Source organism: Phascolarctos cinereus, unplaced genomic scaffold, assembly GCF_003287225.1.
Source record: "Phascolarctos cinereus isolate Bilbo 61053 unplaced genomic scaffold, phaCin_HiC Scaffold_4;HRSCAF=312, whole genome shotgun sequence".
In the NCBI taxonomy this organism is placed as follows: domain Eukaryota; kingdom Metazoa; phylum Chordata; class Mammalia; order Diprotodontia; family Phascolarctidae; genus Phascolarctos; species Phascolarctos cinereus.
In genome coordinates this window covers 221,540,549-221,553,901 of record NW_027555847.1, presented here as the reverse complement: position 1 = coordinate 221,553,901, position 13,353 = coordinate 221,540,549, and the positions used below count along the sequence as shown (strand labels likewise).

Here is a 13,353-nt window from a genome sequence, read left to right as displayed (position 1 = left end):
CAGAGCTGGGGCACTATGGGTACTGAACACAGAAAATACTATCAGACTTATCTTTCTGTTGATTAGTTTTGCCAAACTGTTTTTTCCCCTCTTTTTTATTCAAGTGATAGCTTCCTAGGAGCGCTGACTACCAAGAGGAAGTATAGAAAAGGTGATACAAAAACAATATATAAATAAAAATATACCTAGGGAAGGTTTCATGAAGGAGGCTGGGCCTTGAAGAAAGGGAAGAATTGAATAGGCAGAATTCAGGTTGGGGAGGGTTGTTTATCCCAGGCATAAGTCATAGTATGTACAAATGAACAAAGGCAGGAAAGGATAGGATGAAACTGAGGTATTGATGGTGAATTGGGTGGAACATAGAATAAATAAAGAGATGTGAGGAGGAGCAAAGCTGGAAAGTCAGATGGAGGCAGATTTTAGCTGGCCTTGAATACCGTTTTATTCAGTAGGCGGAGGGAGCCTCTAAACATGGGGGTGATACAATCCACTCGAATACTTTCATTTTACTTTACTTTTAAAAGTTTTATTGCTATTTAAAAACATAACATTTCATCATATTCTCTGCCCTGTAAACTTACCTTACAATAAAGAAAAAAGTTAAGTAAAACCAACCAATGCAGCAACATATATCCATGTTTTCCTGCTCTGTCTACTAACAGGAAGGAGGAGTATTTCATAATCTGGCCTGTGGAATCAATGTTCTTCTTTGCATCGAGGCTGAGTTGAGCAGCCCATTTGGGTTGTTTTCATTTACATAATTTTTGTCATTATGTATATAATGTTATTTTAGCTGCGCTTCCTCCACTCTTCACGTCTATCTAAGCCTATGAGTTTCCAAATCTATACCTTGTTTTCTGACTAATAATTTTGTTCACGCAAAAGTTTTTCCGTGTAATGAGAGTGTTTTAGTTTTTTTGATTTGGTTAGGAAATCTCAGCCTAGCCACAGATCTGAACGGCACCTCTGTCAGTTATCTAATTATTGCGATGTTTCCTTTAATCTTATGGTCCTTTATCCTTTAGGAGCTGATAGTGTATTACAGGACAAGTTTTTGCTCTTAACCTGCTTTCTGCCAGTTTTCCCAGCATTTCTTTTGGAATAGAGCTCTTTCTCCAGTAGTTTGTGTTGGGTTCATTGAATACTGTGCCACTGTTTTTATTTGCTTCTACGTTTTATTTAGCTAGCTAGTTCCACTGATCTTTTTCTCTGTTTTAAACAGTTTCAAATTGTTTCGCTATTATTTTGTGGTATAATTCATTTTAGCATTTTCATTATTTCTATTATAATTAATCACTTGTTTTTTTCAATGTCGACATTATTTTGTCCAGTTCTACAAAGTAATCCTTCAGTAATAAGATTTATTGGATTAAATCTGTAAATTAACTTAGGATGTCATGTGCATTTTTATTATATTAATTAGTTCAGCCTAGCCATGAACAATGAATATCTCTTTATTGTCTTTCTTTACTTCTGTAAAGAGTGCTTTGTAGTTGCATTGTGTGTGCTTGTAAGTTTACTCCCAGGTATTTGTGCATTTTATAATTATTTTGTATAGATTCTAAAAAATGTTCCTCCTGGCTTTTTGATATATACATTTTGATATACAGATATACAAAAAGGGCTGGTGATTTTCTTGCTTTATTTTTTATTCTGCTTCTTTACTGAAGTTACTGTTTTGACCTTGTTGTTGTTGAATCTCTTGGGCTGTTTAAGTAAATCAGGCAATTGGTAAACATTAAGTGCCTACCAGGTGCTAGGGGTTGTGCTATGCTAAGTAATCCACCATATTGTCAACAGGCCTCTTTTTTAGTATATAGTAATATATTTATATTACTATATGCTAAGTCTTAAATTCTTAAAATACATGCAAATATTATATTGAACATATCTTAAACATTCAAAATACACATGTGTATTAATATACTGTTTGTATTATATATGTTACATATTATATATGCTATTTTTGTTGTTCAGTAGTTTCTGATTCTCTATGACCCCCATTTGTGGTTTTCTTGGCAAAGATATGAGAGTGGTTTGCCATTTCATTCTCCAGCATGTGTGTGTCTGTGTGTGTGTGAATTGGGGTTAAACAACTTGCCAGCAATCACACAGCTAGGAAGTATTATGTGTCTGAGGCCCATTTGGACTCTGGTCCTCCGACTCCAGGGCCGCTGCTCTATCCACTGCACCACCTACCTTCCCTGCCCCCCCCAGCTCATTTTACAGATGAGGAAACTGAAGCAAACAAGGTTAAGTCACCTGCCCAGGGTCACACAGCTAGTGTCTCAGGCCTAATTTGAAGTCATGTCGGTGAGGAACACGTAGAGAAGATATGGGGCAATGGGGCACCTCAACTCCTGGCACTGGGAGTGCTCTATTCGCTGCACACCACATAGGTGCTATATATTTTATATATCTAACATTACATGACATGTCATGTATGCTATATACATATTTGTTCCAACTGCCAGGAAGGGCTGAAGCCGGCACTGCGCAGCACTCAGAGCTTGGTCAGACATCTGGGACGCCAGGGTCACCCTGCCTTGTCCTGGCACCGGACCTTGATGGCTCTGGAAGGGAGGGGGCGGCTGACCACTCAGCAGCTCTACCTCACTTAGATCCACTTCAAGCGCGAGGCAAGACATCACCCCCTGACGTCACGGGTCCCTGAGGGCCGCCAACAATATAAAGTATACGTTAGAAGTACCTACACATCTGCACCAACCATCTATTTCTCTCTCTCCAATCTGTCATACATACATGCCTCCCATGTCCCACAGTCCTTTTCCTCCTCTCTCTCACCCTTCTCCCCTTTGCCCGCCCTCCAGGACCCAAGTCACTGGCCCGAGACAGAAGCTTCACAAGGGCATTTCTGCCAGGACTTATTTCCTCCTCCAGTTCAAGGCTGGCTCTGCGCACGCTCTCAGTGGGCCCCGCCGCCGCCCGCATCCGGCTCCTTTTTCCCAGGGAGCCCTGCGGCTGTCCTCCGGGAAGTCGCTCTCTGCTTCCGGAGTTGTAGAGGCGGCCTTGCCTAGTCCTTTTGGGTTGCTCGATGCTGTTGCCATGGAGACAGTTCCCCGGAAATGGGGCCGGCCCGGGGCGCTCGCCGTACCTGCAGCCGTGTGCCGGGCGGCGGCGGCGGGTGGGGGGCATGGCGGGCGTGAGGCGCTGGGCCCCACCGAGTCCGTGACTAGCTGCGCCTCCTAGCGGGGAACCCGCCGTTCCCGGCTCCCGAGGGCCCCCCACCCGGCCGCCACTATGTTACAGGAAATCAGTGAGCAGAGCTCGGAAGCGGTAAGGGAAGGAAGCCCATCCCCCCCCCAGCTCAACTGCCACCCTCCGCCTCCGTGATGCGATGCATGCTGTGGGTGGCGAGGGGCGTGGGTGCACAGCGTAGGCCGTTGGAGGACCTGGTTCGAATCCTGCGTGTGATGTTTACCCTCTTGGTTCGCTTATTTGCCCTCCCTAGGCCTCAGTTTCTCCCTCTGTAAAATGAGGGGGAAGGGGGCTGAATAACCTCTGAGGGCCCTTCCAGCTCTAATAATAAGCTGAGAGAGAGTGTTCCAGAAGAAAGCTCGAAGTTAAGCTATGAAAGCTTGAAAAGGCACTGAGTCTTTTGGGACGCGTTATTTTTTTTTAAGTGTTTTTATCTGTTATTTCATTTGGACCTGGCAAAGGAAGTAACAGTTTCATTTCATCTGTTCTTTCTTTGAAGTTGGGGGGGGGAAGGATTTAGAGCTGGAAGGGACCCTCATATAGGCCAATCTCCTCATCTTCATTTTACAGATAGGAGGTAGGGTGTGAAGTAACTTCCCCAAGGAAATAAATGGCAACGCTGGGATTCAAGCTCAGCTTCTTGTGTTCTTTCAATTCCTGTAACATTCCATAAACTCATAGAATTTTAGAACTGAAAGTGAACTGAGAGATCATCTGGTGACCAGATTCTAGTCCAGTCCCTTCATTTTGCAGAGGTGGCACCTGGAACCATGAGAGGTTAAGTAACTTGCCAAGGGTCACACATCTAGAAAAACCCAGCGAAGCCTAAAATTTTAACCAGGGTCCTGGAAGTCCAAACAGGTCTAGAGTTTTCTCCCTGTACCACACTGCCTCTTATTGTTTATCCTATTGTCCTCTTTTAATATGTTTGTTTTGCTTCCCAAGTAGAGCCTATTCTTCTCGAGGTGAGAGATTATACTTTGGGATTCTGTATGGTCAGCACAGTGTTGGTGACATTTAACTCAAATGTTTATTAAATACTTACCAGTTTAGATTCTAAACTTTAGAGCACTAGGATGGGGAGTGATACAGCATTTAGAGAAGACAGTATCTCTGTCTTCTTACATGGACAGCTATAAAACATAAGTACTTTTTATTGTCATTTTCTTTCTTTTCTTTCTTTTTGTTGGTGAGGCAGTTGAGGACTTGGCCAGAGTCGCACAAGCTAGTGAGTATTTTGTGTCTGAGGCCAGATTTGAACTCAGGTTCTCCTGACTCCAGGGCCAGTGCTCTATCCCCTGCACTATCTGCTGTGCCACCTAGCTGCCCCTGTTTAGTCATTTTCATTTGTGTCCAACTCTGTTACCCTCTTTGGTGTTTCCTTGGCAAAGATGCTGGAGTGGTTTGCCATTTCCTTCTCCAGATCATTTTATAGATGAGGAAACTGAGGCAAACAGAGTTAAGTTTGCCTGGGGTTATACAGATAGCTACGAAGTGTCTGAGGTCAGATTTGAATTTGGGAAGATGAGTCTTCCTAACTCCAGAGTGCCCAGCACTCTAGCCATTGTGCTACTTTAGAGAAATCTTTAAAAAAAAAAAAGTAGGCTCTGAGGCCACACATCTAAAGGCTTCTTTTGAGTTGGCCTTTAAAGACATTGTAGGAATTCAATAGGAAAAGACAGCTCAAGAGGACGTATAGCAGAAGGTAGGAGACAGAGTAGGTCAAATTGATTGGAGCGTAGGATACCTGGAAAGGGGTGGGATAAGATAAGACTGGAGAGGTAGTTCAAGACTCAGGAGGACTTTGAATGCCTGACAAGTTTGAACTTTATTCAGTATACAACAGGGAGTCACTGAAGATTTTTGACATGAGTAAGTGACAAAACCTGATCTTTGCAGGAGGAAGATTAATCTGGTAGAGGTGGATAGATGTATGGTTTGGAGGAATGAGAGTGAAAGCTGGCAGTCTCTCAGGATGCTTTTGTGGAAATCCACGCATGTGGTAATAACATCCTTTACTAGGGCTGAAATTGTTGGAATTGAGAGGATGCTTGTGAGATTTGGAGGTAGAAGCAAGGATCACAAAATTCACTAGGTAGATATGAGATGTGAGAGAGGAGAAAACCAAGAGCAATACTAAAGTTTCAAATATAGAGGCCAGTTGAGTGGTGGTGCCCTGAAAAGAGAGAGCAAAGTCAAGAACAGTAATAAAGTTGACTTTGGACATGTTAAGTTTGAGGTAGAACATCAAGGTGAAAGTGTCTTTTTGTCATTTGGAGAAGTCCAAAGAGTCTGTAGCACAGAGGTCAGATCAGTTGAGATTCATCTTCATGGAGGACATGGTTGAAATTATGAGACTATAAGAAAATAGTAGGAAGGGAGGGAACAAACACTAACCTTAAGGAATGAGGAGAAGGAGGAGATTTTAAAAAGTTACAAAGTAGAGGTGAGGTGGGAGAAACAGATGAGTTTGGTAATTTTGAATCCAAGGGAGAAGTCAGTATCCAAAAGGAGTACATAGAAAGTCAGAGAAGATCTAAAAGAAAGGTAATTTTATTTGTCATTTAGGAACTCATTGGTGGCCTTTAAGAGCGACTAGTTTTAGGAAAATGATGTGGACACAAGCCAAATTGCAAAGCATTAAGAAGGCAGTAGATGGTGAGGAAATGAAGGTGGAGGATAAACTATTTCCAGAAGTTTGTAGATGAAGGGGAGAAGACATAGGGAATTCAGTTTAATCCAGCTCATATTGAAGTGCCTGCCATCTGTGTGTGAGGCACTATATTAGTTTCTAGAAATACAGAGACAAAGAAAGAAACCATACTTATCCTCAATGAGCTTACATTTTACTAGAGGATATTAAATGTAAGGAGCTTAAAATGTAAGCTCTTTTGAGGGCTGAAGTGGTTTCATTTTTGTCTTTTTATCCTCAGTGCCTAGCACATAGTAGGCACTTAATACTATATTATTATATATACTATATATAATATAGTATATATAATAATATTATAATATATAATATATATTAAACTAATATATGATACTATATTATAAAGAAATGTTTCATTTATATTTATGTTATAAATAAATGTTTATTGATAGATTGAACATGTACAGAGATGGAGAATGAGGAAAGCTTTCTATAGGCATATATATGAGCCCTACCATTCAGTGCTCCTGAGCTGAGTCTTGATTGAAGACTACAGAGACTCAATGCAACCAGAATACTCTTTCAACATCAAAGAGAGATCCAGCACAGCTTATATAGTGGCACAGTACCATCCTTGCCCCACTCCCATCACCAAGACGGTTGTGACGGAAGAAGTCCTGTTTCCTTATGGTTAACAAACTCCTATACCTCTTACTCTCCCAATTCCAGTGAAGATTCTACTGCCTAAGAGTAAACCACCCTTTCCAACCCTACTCTTTTCTCATCTTCTACTTAACCCTATCCCTCCAGTGAAAAGACTGCCTACTCTTTTTACTGTGCTCTCTGGAATTCCCGTTCCATAATTAATGAGCTTCCCTTCACTTTATACTTCTTTTTCTCCTCTTTCTGCCTTCTGGAATTCTCAGAGAGTTGGCTTCTCCAAAATGATACCATCTGGCCATCCTTTCCATTGCTGGTTACACTGTCTCTCATATCTCCCAACACACACATCTTTGAAGAGAAATTTAAATGCTGTTTTATTCCCATTGTCATTTCCAGACTTTCCCTCTGCTCCCGTGGTTCAGCAACTTCTCTTTGGAAATTCACTCTATCCAAATTTATTACCCAATCTAGAACCTAGTGGCTTTTTTCAGCCAGCCCCCATATCATTCTTCCTCTTCTCAAGAAATTCAGTATCTGGCTCATAGACTTTTTAACTATCTCAACTCCTTCTCTTAGTTACACCAGGGGACTTAACTTGATACTCAAACACCTCAATTGAGGAACCAGTTCTTCAATCTCTTCAAGTCCCATGACCTATTCTTCCTCTTCTTCCCTTCCCTGAGTCCGATGGGCAGCACACAGGGAAGGTTTTACCCTTCATCTCACCATCACCTGCAAGTGTTCCACTTCAGTGATAAAGAACTCTAAAATTCCTTTATTTAATCATAACCTTCTCTAATTTGCTTTGCCTTACTCCTCCTAAAACTATTCTTACCTTCACTGTGAAGGTAAACATTTTACCCCTTAGTCTATCATCCATGTTCTGCTTTAATTTCCTTCTTTCACAATCTTGACTCTTTAGTATCCTCTCCTTCCTAGACCTTTGCTCTCACAGTCTTATTAACTCTGACACCAAGTCAAATCCCAACCCTAAATTACTTCTACCATATCCCTCCTCAGTATATCCTCTAGTTAGCTGCCAAAGTGATCTTCCTAAATACAAATGATGCTGAGAAACTATGAGATATGGAGGAGGGAAGTTATGGGGAGCTTCTGTTGGATGTCCCTAGTCTTTTCAGTGAAATAAGAGGTTATAATTTGCTGTAAATGTTAAGGATAAGGATGTACTTCATAGGATCATAGATTAGAGCTGGAAGGGACCTTGGATTTTATCAAGTTGGGAGCTTGAAAGAAGAAAAGGTTTGGAACAGTCACTGGAGAATTTTCTAGGGAGTTGAATTGTAGCTCAAGAGATTTGTCAAGAAAGTGTGAGAGTTAAGCTATCTTGATTTGACCAGATCTGTGATTTCATCAGTATAGAAACTTCCACTACTAATGCATATCAGTAACTGATAAGTAATACTTGTATATTGCCTGAAAAGCATTGAGAAGTGACTTGCTCACAGTACCCTAGCTAGTCCATGTCTTCCTCACTGCAAGGCTAGTTCTACCTATACCAAGTAAACCATCTTGTTTCTCAAACTCCTTATATGCCCATAAATTTGCAGTGGGTAAAATCAGCTCAATTTAGTGGTGGTGATTATGAAAGCTCAAGGGAGGAAGGAATGGATAAGATGTGCCTGAATCATAGGATCATAGATTTAGAGTTGGAAGGGACCTTAGAGGCCATTGAATTAAACCCATTCCTTCATGTTACAGGTGATGAAATAGGCTGAGGGGTTAAGTGAAAGAAGAACGCATCACCTTAATGTAGGTAACCCCTTAAGCCTGGTAGGAATTGAAGCACTAGGTTGAAATACCTTAGTAGACCTGTTTAACTCTCTATTAACTTTGAATTGGTTATATGATTTATGGATTATCTACATCCTCCACCAAACTCATGCTGTCCAGTTATGTTCCAGAAGAATTAAGAGGGGTCAGAGTTTACTTAGACCTGTATAAGGGTATATTCTCAAAGTCTCATTTGTCTCACTAAATTTCCAATTAGGGTTATATATTTTATATCACTTTTTTATCCTGTAGTTTAGATCATGAAGGATGGATTAGAGTAGTTGAATTGTGAAGTTATCTCTAGGTTAGTTTTCAAAATAATGTAACATTCTGCACAATAATGGGTTTGAGCCTTGTAATTTAATCATCAGATAGGGATTATCCTGAGTGAAAAGGGTCTGCTTTACTGACATCAAAGTTCTTAACTCATCTTTTCTGCAAATCTGTCAGAAAAAGTTTGTAGGAATTGAAAGCAAGAGTGTAGAAATACTGTAACAGTATGCAAATGCCCTGATTTTTTTGTCCTCCTCCTGTGAAACAACCCATCATGTCCCTGTTTAGGCATTGTGCATAGTGTTATCACAGCAGGGAGTAGAATGATTAGCTGAAGAGATGTAGTAGTATGTTAATAAAGGAGCTGAGTAATAACATGACAGGTATGCTACAAGGAATTCTTCCTTTGGGGAATTAAACACTGTATGTGGTACTCATCCCTCCTCCATCTGAAATTATGTCAGTAAATGATGTCTTTCATTCTCTCCTTTTATCCCTACCCAGTAACATTTCCTTGCTTCACCAGGTTCTCATTTTCATTCCTTTAAAAAAAAAATTCTTCAATCAAATCAATTCACTGTAGGATAGAGATGATGACCAGAAAGGACCATGAAAAGAACAGAAGCACCTAAATTGACTGTGTAAGCAATAAGGATGGTGTCTTTTATTTAGGGTGTTGGAATCAGTCAGTCAACAGATATTTATTAAGTGCCTACTAAGTGCAGGATCTGTGCTATTAAGTGTAGGATTTTGATTTGATCTGGTCAAATCAAGACAGCTTAACTCTCACACTTTCTTGACAAATCTCTTGAGCTACAATTTCAACTCCCTAAAAAATTCTCCAATGACTGTTCCAAACCTTTTCTTCTTTCAAGCTCCCAACCTGAATAAAATCCAAGGTCCTTTCCAGCTCTAATCTATGATATAATGACAAAGTTTAGACAGTCTCTGCCTTCAATGAGTTTACATTCTACTGGAAGAACTTAAATATGGGATTGAGGGATCCTCTCAACCCATTGCAGTTGCTTGCATTTGAATAATTTGCAGTGTAGTGCATCTGGAGTCAGAAGACCTAGATTCACAACCCATTTCCGTTGCTTACTGCCTTCAATGTGATTAATGAGCAAATATCTTCACCCTGCTGGGCCTTGATTTCTTCAGCTGTAAAATGAAGGAATTTAACTAAATAATCTCAGAGGTTCTTTTCTAGCTCTAAATCTAATGATTTGAAATCATAAAGGAAGAGAGTAGAACTATTGCATTCTCATAGTACTATGGAACATATCATGGTACCAGCCAACACTGTTGATATTTGATAACTATTAATTGAATTTTGAACAGAAACATGTTTTTGAAATTATTGGGCAGAGCGAAAGAAGATATTCTAAGACTTGTCATAATATGCTTTTACTTCAAAATAACCCATGTCTTTATCATATGGGACTACTTTAATTAGTACTGTTCTATTTCAGACTACTAAATGATCATCATTTGTTCCCTTGTTGACATAAATGGCCACAATGAAGCTATCTTCTCTTTTTAGGGTTTGTTAACTGGGGTGTAGAATTTTTAGGGAGACTAGACCAAAGGTTAGAAGCAGATGGATGTCCCTGGTGGATGCTGCAATTACTTTAGATTCTTTACGTTGTTGAAATGTTTATGCATAATCTTGTAATCAGACATTTGTCTTGGCATGGGTTGAACATTTTGACCTTATTTAAGGTGAAGCACCTGGTGCTGAAAATCAAATTTTACAGTAGGTGTTTTTATTATATGGAGATTATCCAAATCCAGGTAATAATATGTTATTATAATAGAATCAGATATCTATAGCAACTATAAAATAGATGAGCTATAACAGTTGCCATGCACATCTGAATAAATTTTGTAGGACCAACAAAATTATTGTACTGTGCATAAAACACCAATAGTTAACCTAGTAAATGATTTTTTTCAACAGCCCCCATTCATTTGAAATGGAGTAGGACTCTAACAGCATATTATTACCTAGACTTGAATACCTACTGTAAAATCTGAATATAACATTGTTAGTCTTATAATATAGATGTTAGTCCTAATCTTCAGTACTTTATCATCAGATAAAGGTATCCATTATATTCAAAAGGAATTGAAAACCTATCTTTTCTGTTTCTGAGAAACTGAATCTGGATTAGCAGTAGGTAAATTGGCATATTCTTCCATGTGAGAAAATGTTTTTTTCTACTTGACAATCCAGTCTTGACAATATATTCAGTTAGCTAATACATAACCTCTAAAGACTGGGAGTGGGAAAGGACCTTCATAAATAGAAGTCTCTTGCTTACCAATGTGGTAATATCAATGGGTTTTTAAGACAGAATTTTCAACAAGCTTTTAACAGAAGAGGATCATCTGTGGTCTTTCTCATCACCAAGTACATTGATTGAAGGAGAAAATAAGAGTAACTCTTCTTTAGAATGAAACATTTTTACTTAGAAATATTTTAAAATCAGATCTAGGATTTCTATGGAAAGCATTCAGTTTGTTTTGTTGTCATTGAATCACCAGGCTGTTTTCTTTCTATCTATATAGTCTGATAGCAAGATTGAATAAGCTAGCAGCTATTCACTCTATATGAGATTTTCTTCTTTTTGGACCAGAGTCTTGAGAGTCAGTATGAGATAGTGGAGAAAGAGAGCCAGCTTAAGAATCAGGAAGACCTGAGTTCAAGTACTTCCTACCTGTGACATATATGGGCTCTGTAACTCAGGATAAGCTAATTAACTCAGTGCTGTAGGGAACTTTCTTAGTCTGTATGGTACAGATCTACCTTGAATGAATGAAAACGCATTTATTTAGGTTTTTTGTGGAGGATGCAGATTTGGAAGCAGATGGTTCATCAAACTCTCAAGAAATTTATATTTTGTTGCTGTTCAGTCGTCTTTCAGTCGTGTCCAACTCTTTCTAACCCTATTTGGGGTTTTCTTGACAAAGATGCTTGAGTAGTTTGCCATTTCCTTCTCTCCCTCATTTTACAGATTTTACAGAAACTGAGGCAAAGAGGCTTAAGTGACTTGCCCAGGGTCACACAGCTAGTAAGTGTCTGAGGCCTGATTTGAACTTAGAAAGATGAGTCTTCCTAACTCCAGGCCTGACACTCCTCCACTGTGCCATCTAGGGGCCCAACTTGTATTTTAATTATTAGAAATATATATGTATGTGTGTGTGTGTGTGTGTGTGTGTCTGTGTCTGTGTACGTACATACATATATATACATATACACACACATGTGTGATCATTCTAATTATTAGAATCTAATAGATACCAATTGAATTGGTGGCCAGGAAAGAGAGTTTTGGCCTTGGGAGAAAAGACCAGTGAGTGTCATTTCATTTTCATATCATTTCCAGGAACAGTGGTAGTACTGATTTTCTTATTGTTCCCAGAGTAATACGTAGAAAGGGGAAGGGGAGCAGACTACCAGTCCAAAGGAGGGCAGATATCCAGATGCCTAGGGTAGAAAGCTCCATGGGATGTGAAGCATGACCTGGGGCTGGCTAGATATGTTGGGTTAGGTGAGTTTGTATGCATTTACTCATTTGCCAATGAGGATCAGCCCCAGAGTGAGAATTCCCAAACTGAGTGAATTAACTCTTCCTGGGAGGAGAGAGGAGAAAGGGTCTTTGGATGACCATTCTGGAGTATGCTATTCCAGGTAGAATGGGGTGAAGAGGCAGGGCATATAGCAGGATGCCAGGTATAGATGGATGGATGGATAACATTGGAAGAGGGAGTTTCCTTGTTGAGAGTTCCCTAGACCAGTATGTGTATTCACAGGTCTGGTTCCTTCTCTTAGTATAGTTAAATTAACTGTTGCTGACTTAGGAGATTTTACGAGATGAGTGCAGTAGAAGCCAAGCCAGATTCATAAAATGATGGTGTACACATCTCTTTTTTCTAGGGAGATGACAGTCTATCTGCGATTACCTACGAATCAGACTTAGAGATGGTAAGTGTATACTTTTCCAATCAGCTGTATGCTTTAGTACGCCGGCAAATTCATTTTTGCAAACATCCTAGACAGTACTTTGATTCCATTTCTACTATGTATAGGTCAGGTTCTGAAGTAGAAATTTAAAATATTACTTAGTGTTTGAAAAAAACAGGTTTGAGATGCTCAAAGAATTTTTACAAATTAAGTAATTAAAAGTGTTAACATTTCATCTATAAGGAGGAAAACTGTTCAATGGTACAGAGTTCAAATAAATGATAAAGTTTATTGTATCTACTAGAAAATAAAGACATCCAAATTCCACCTAAGAAAGGCTCTTGTAGTTCTTGTGATGTCTTAATTTCTACAGATGTATAACAGGCTGCTCTATTATGTTGAAAACAGTGTTTCAGAGAGAATACTTTTTTTTTTTTGCATTTGTTGCCTCTTCATTAACAGGACTTACACTTGCTTGTAGTGGTGGATCAAGAGCAGTAGAAGAAGCTACCAGTTATAACTACTTAGTTACTGTAGACAAGGAGTTGTGGAGTTGTTGAGATCCTTTTCTTGGTGGCATCCTAATCTGGCTTAATTCTTTTTCAGTTATCATGCTTTCTACATTTTCTTTGTGTTATTATGTATGTGTCTTTGAATCCCCACATAAACTTAGGCTTAGGCCCAAGAGCTAAATCTGATCTCATTTTGATGGATTATTGTGTTGTAAGCCTTCTCCTTTGCTCAGTCTTCTCCAGACCCCCTCTGACATTACTGCAAATTATTCTGAACT

General features: G+C 39.5%; 1 protein-coding gene across 6 annotated transcripts in view; it reads left to right on the top strand.

Moving 5' to 3' along the window:
* Window positions 1-13,353, top strand: part of IQCE (IQ motif containing E) — an 88,936-nt gene that overhangs the window by 9,595 nt on the left and 65,988 nt on the right. For 2 of the 6 annotated variants that reach the window (XM_020975221.2, XM_020975219.2), the window contains exons 1-2: window positions 3,103-3,297; window positions 12,537-12,584. In XM_020975221.2, the coding sequence (XP_020830880.1) occupies window positions 3,262-3,297; window positions 12,537-12,584 (84 nt within the window). In that variant the 5' untranslated portion in view covers window positions 3,103-3,261. Of the gene's footprint in view, window positions 1-3,099; window positions 3,298-12,536; window positions 12,585-13,353 lie in introns of those variants that run through there. The other 4 variants (XM_020975220.2, XM_020975222.2, XM_078152927.1 and 1 more) reach the window with 4 other exon arrangements.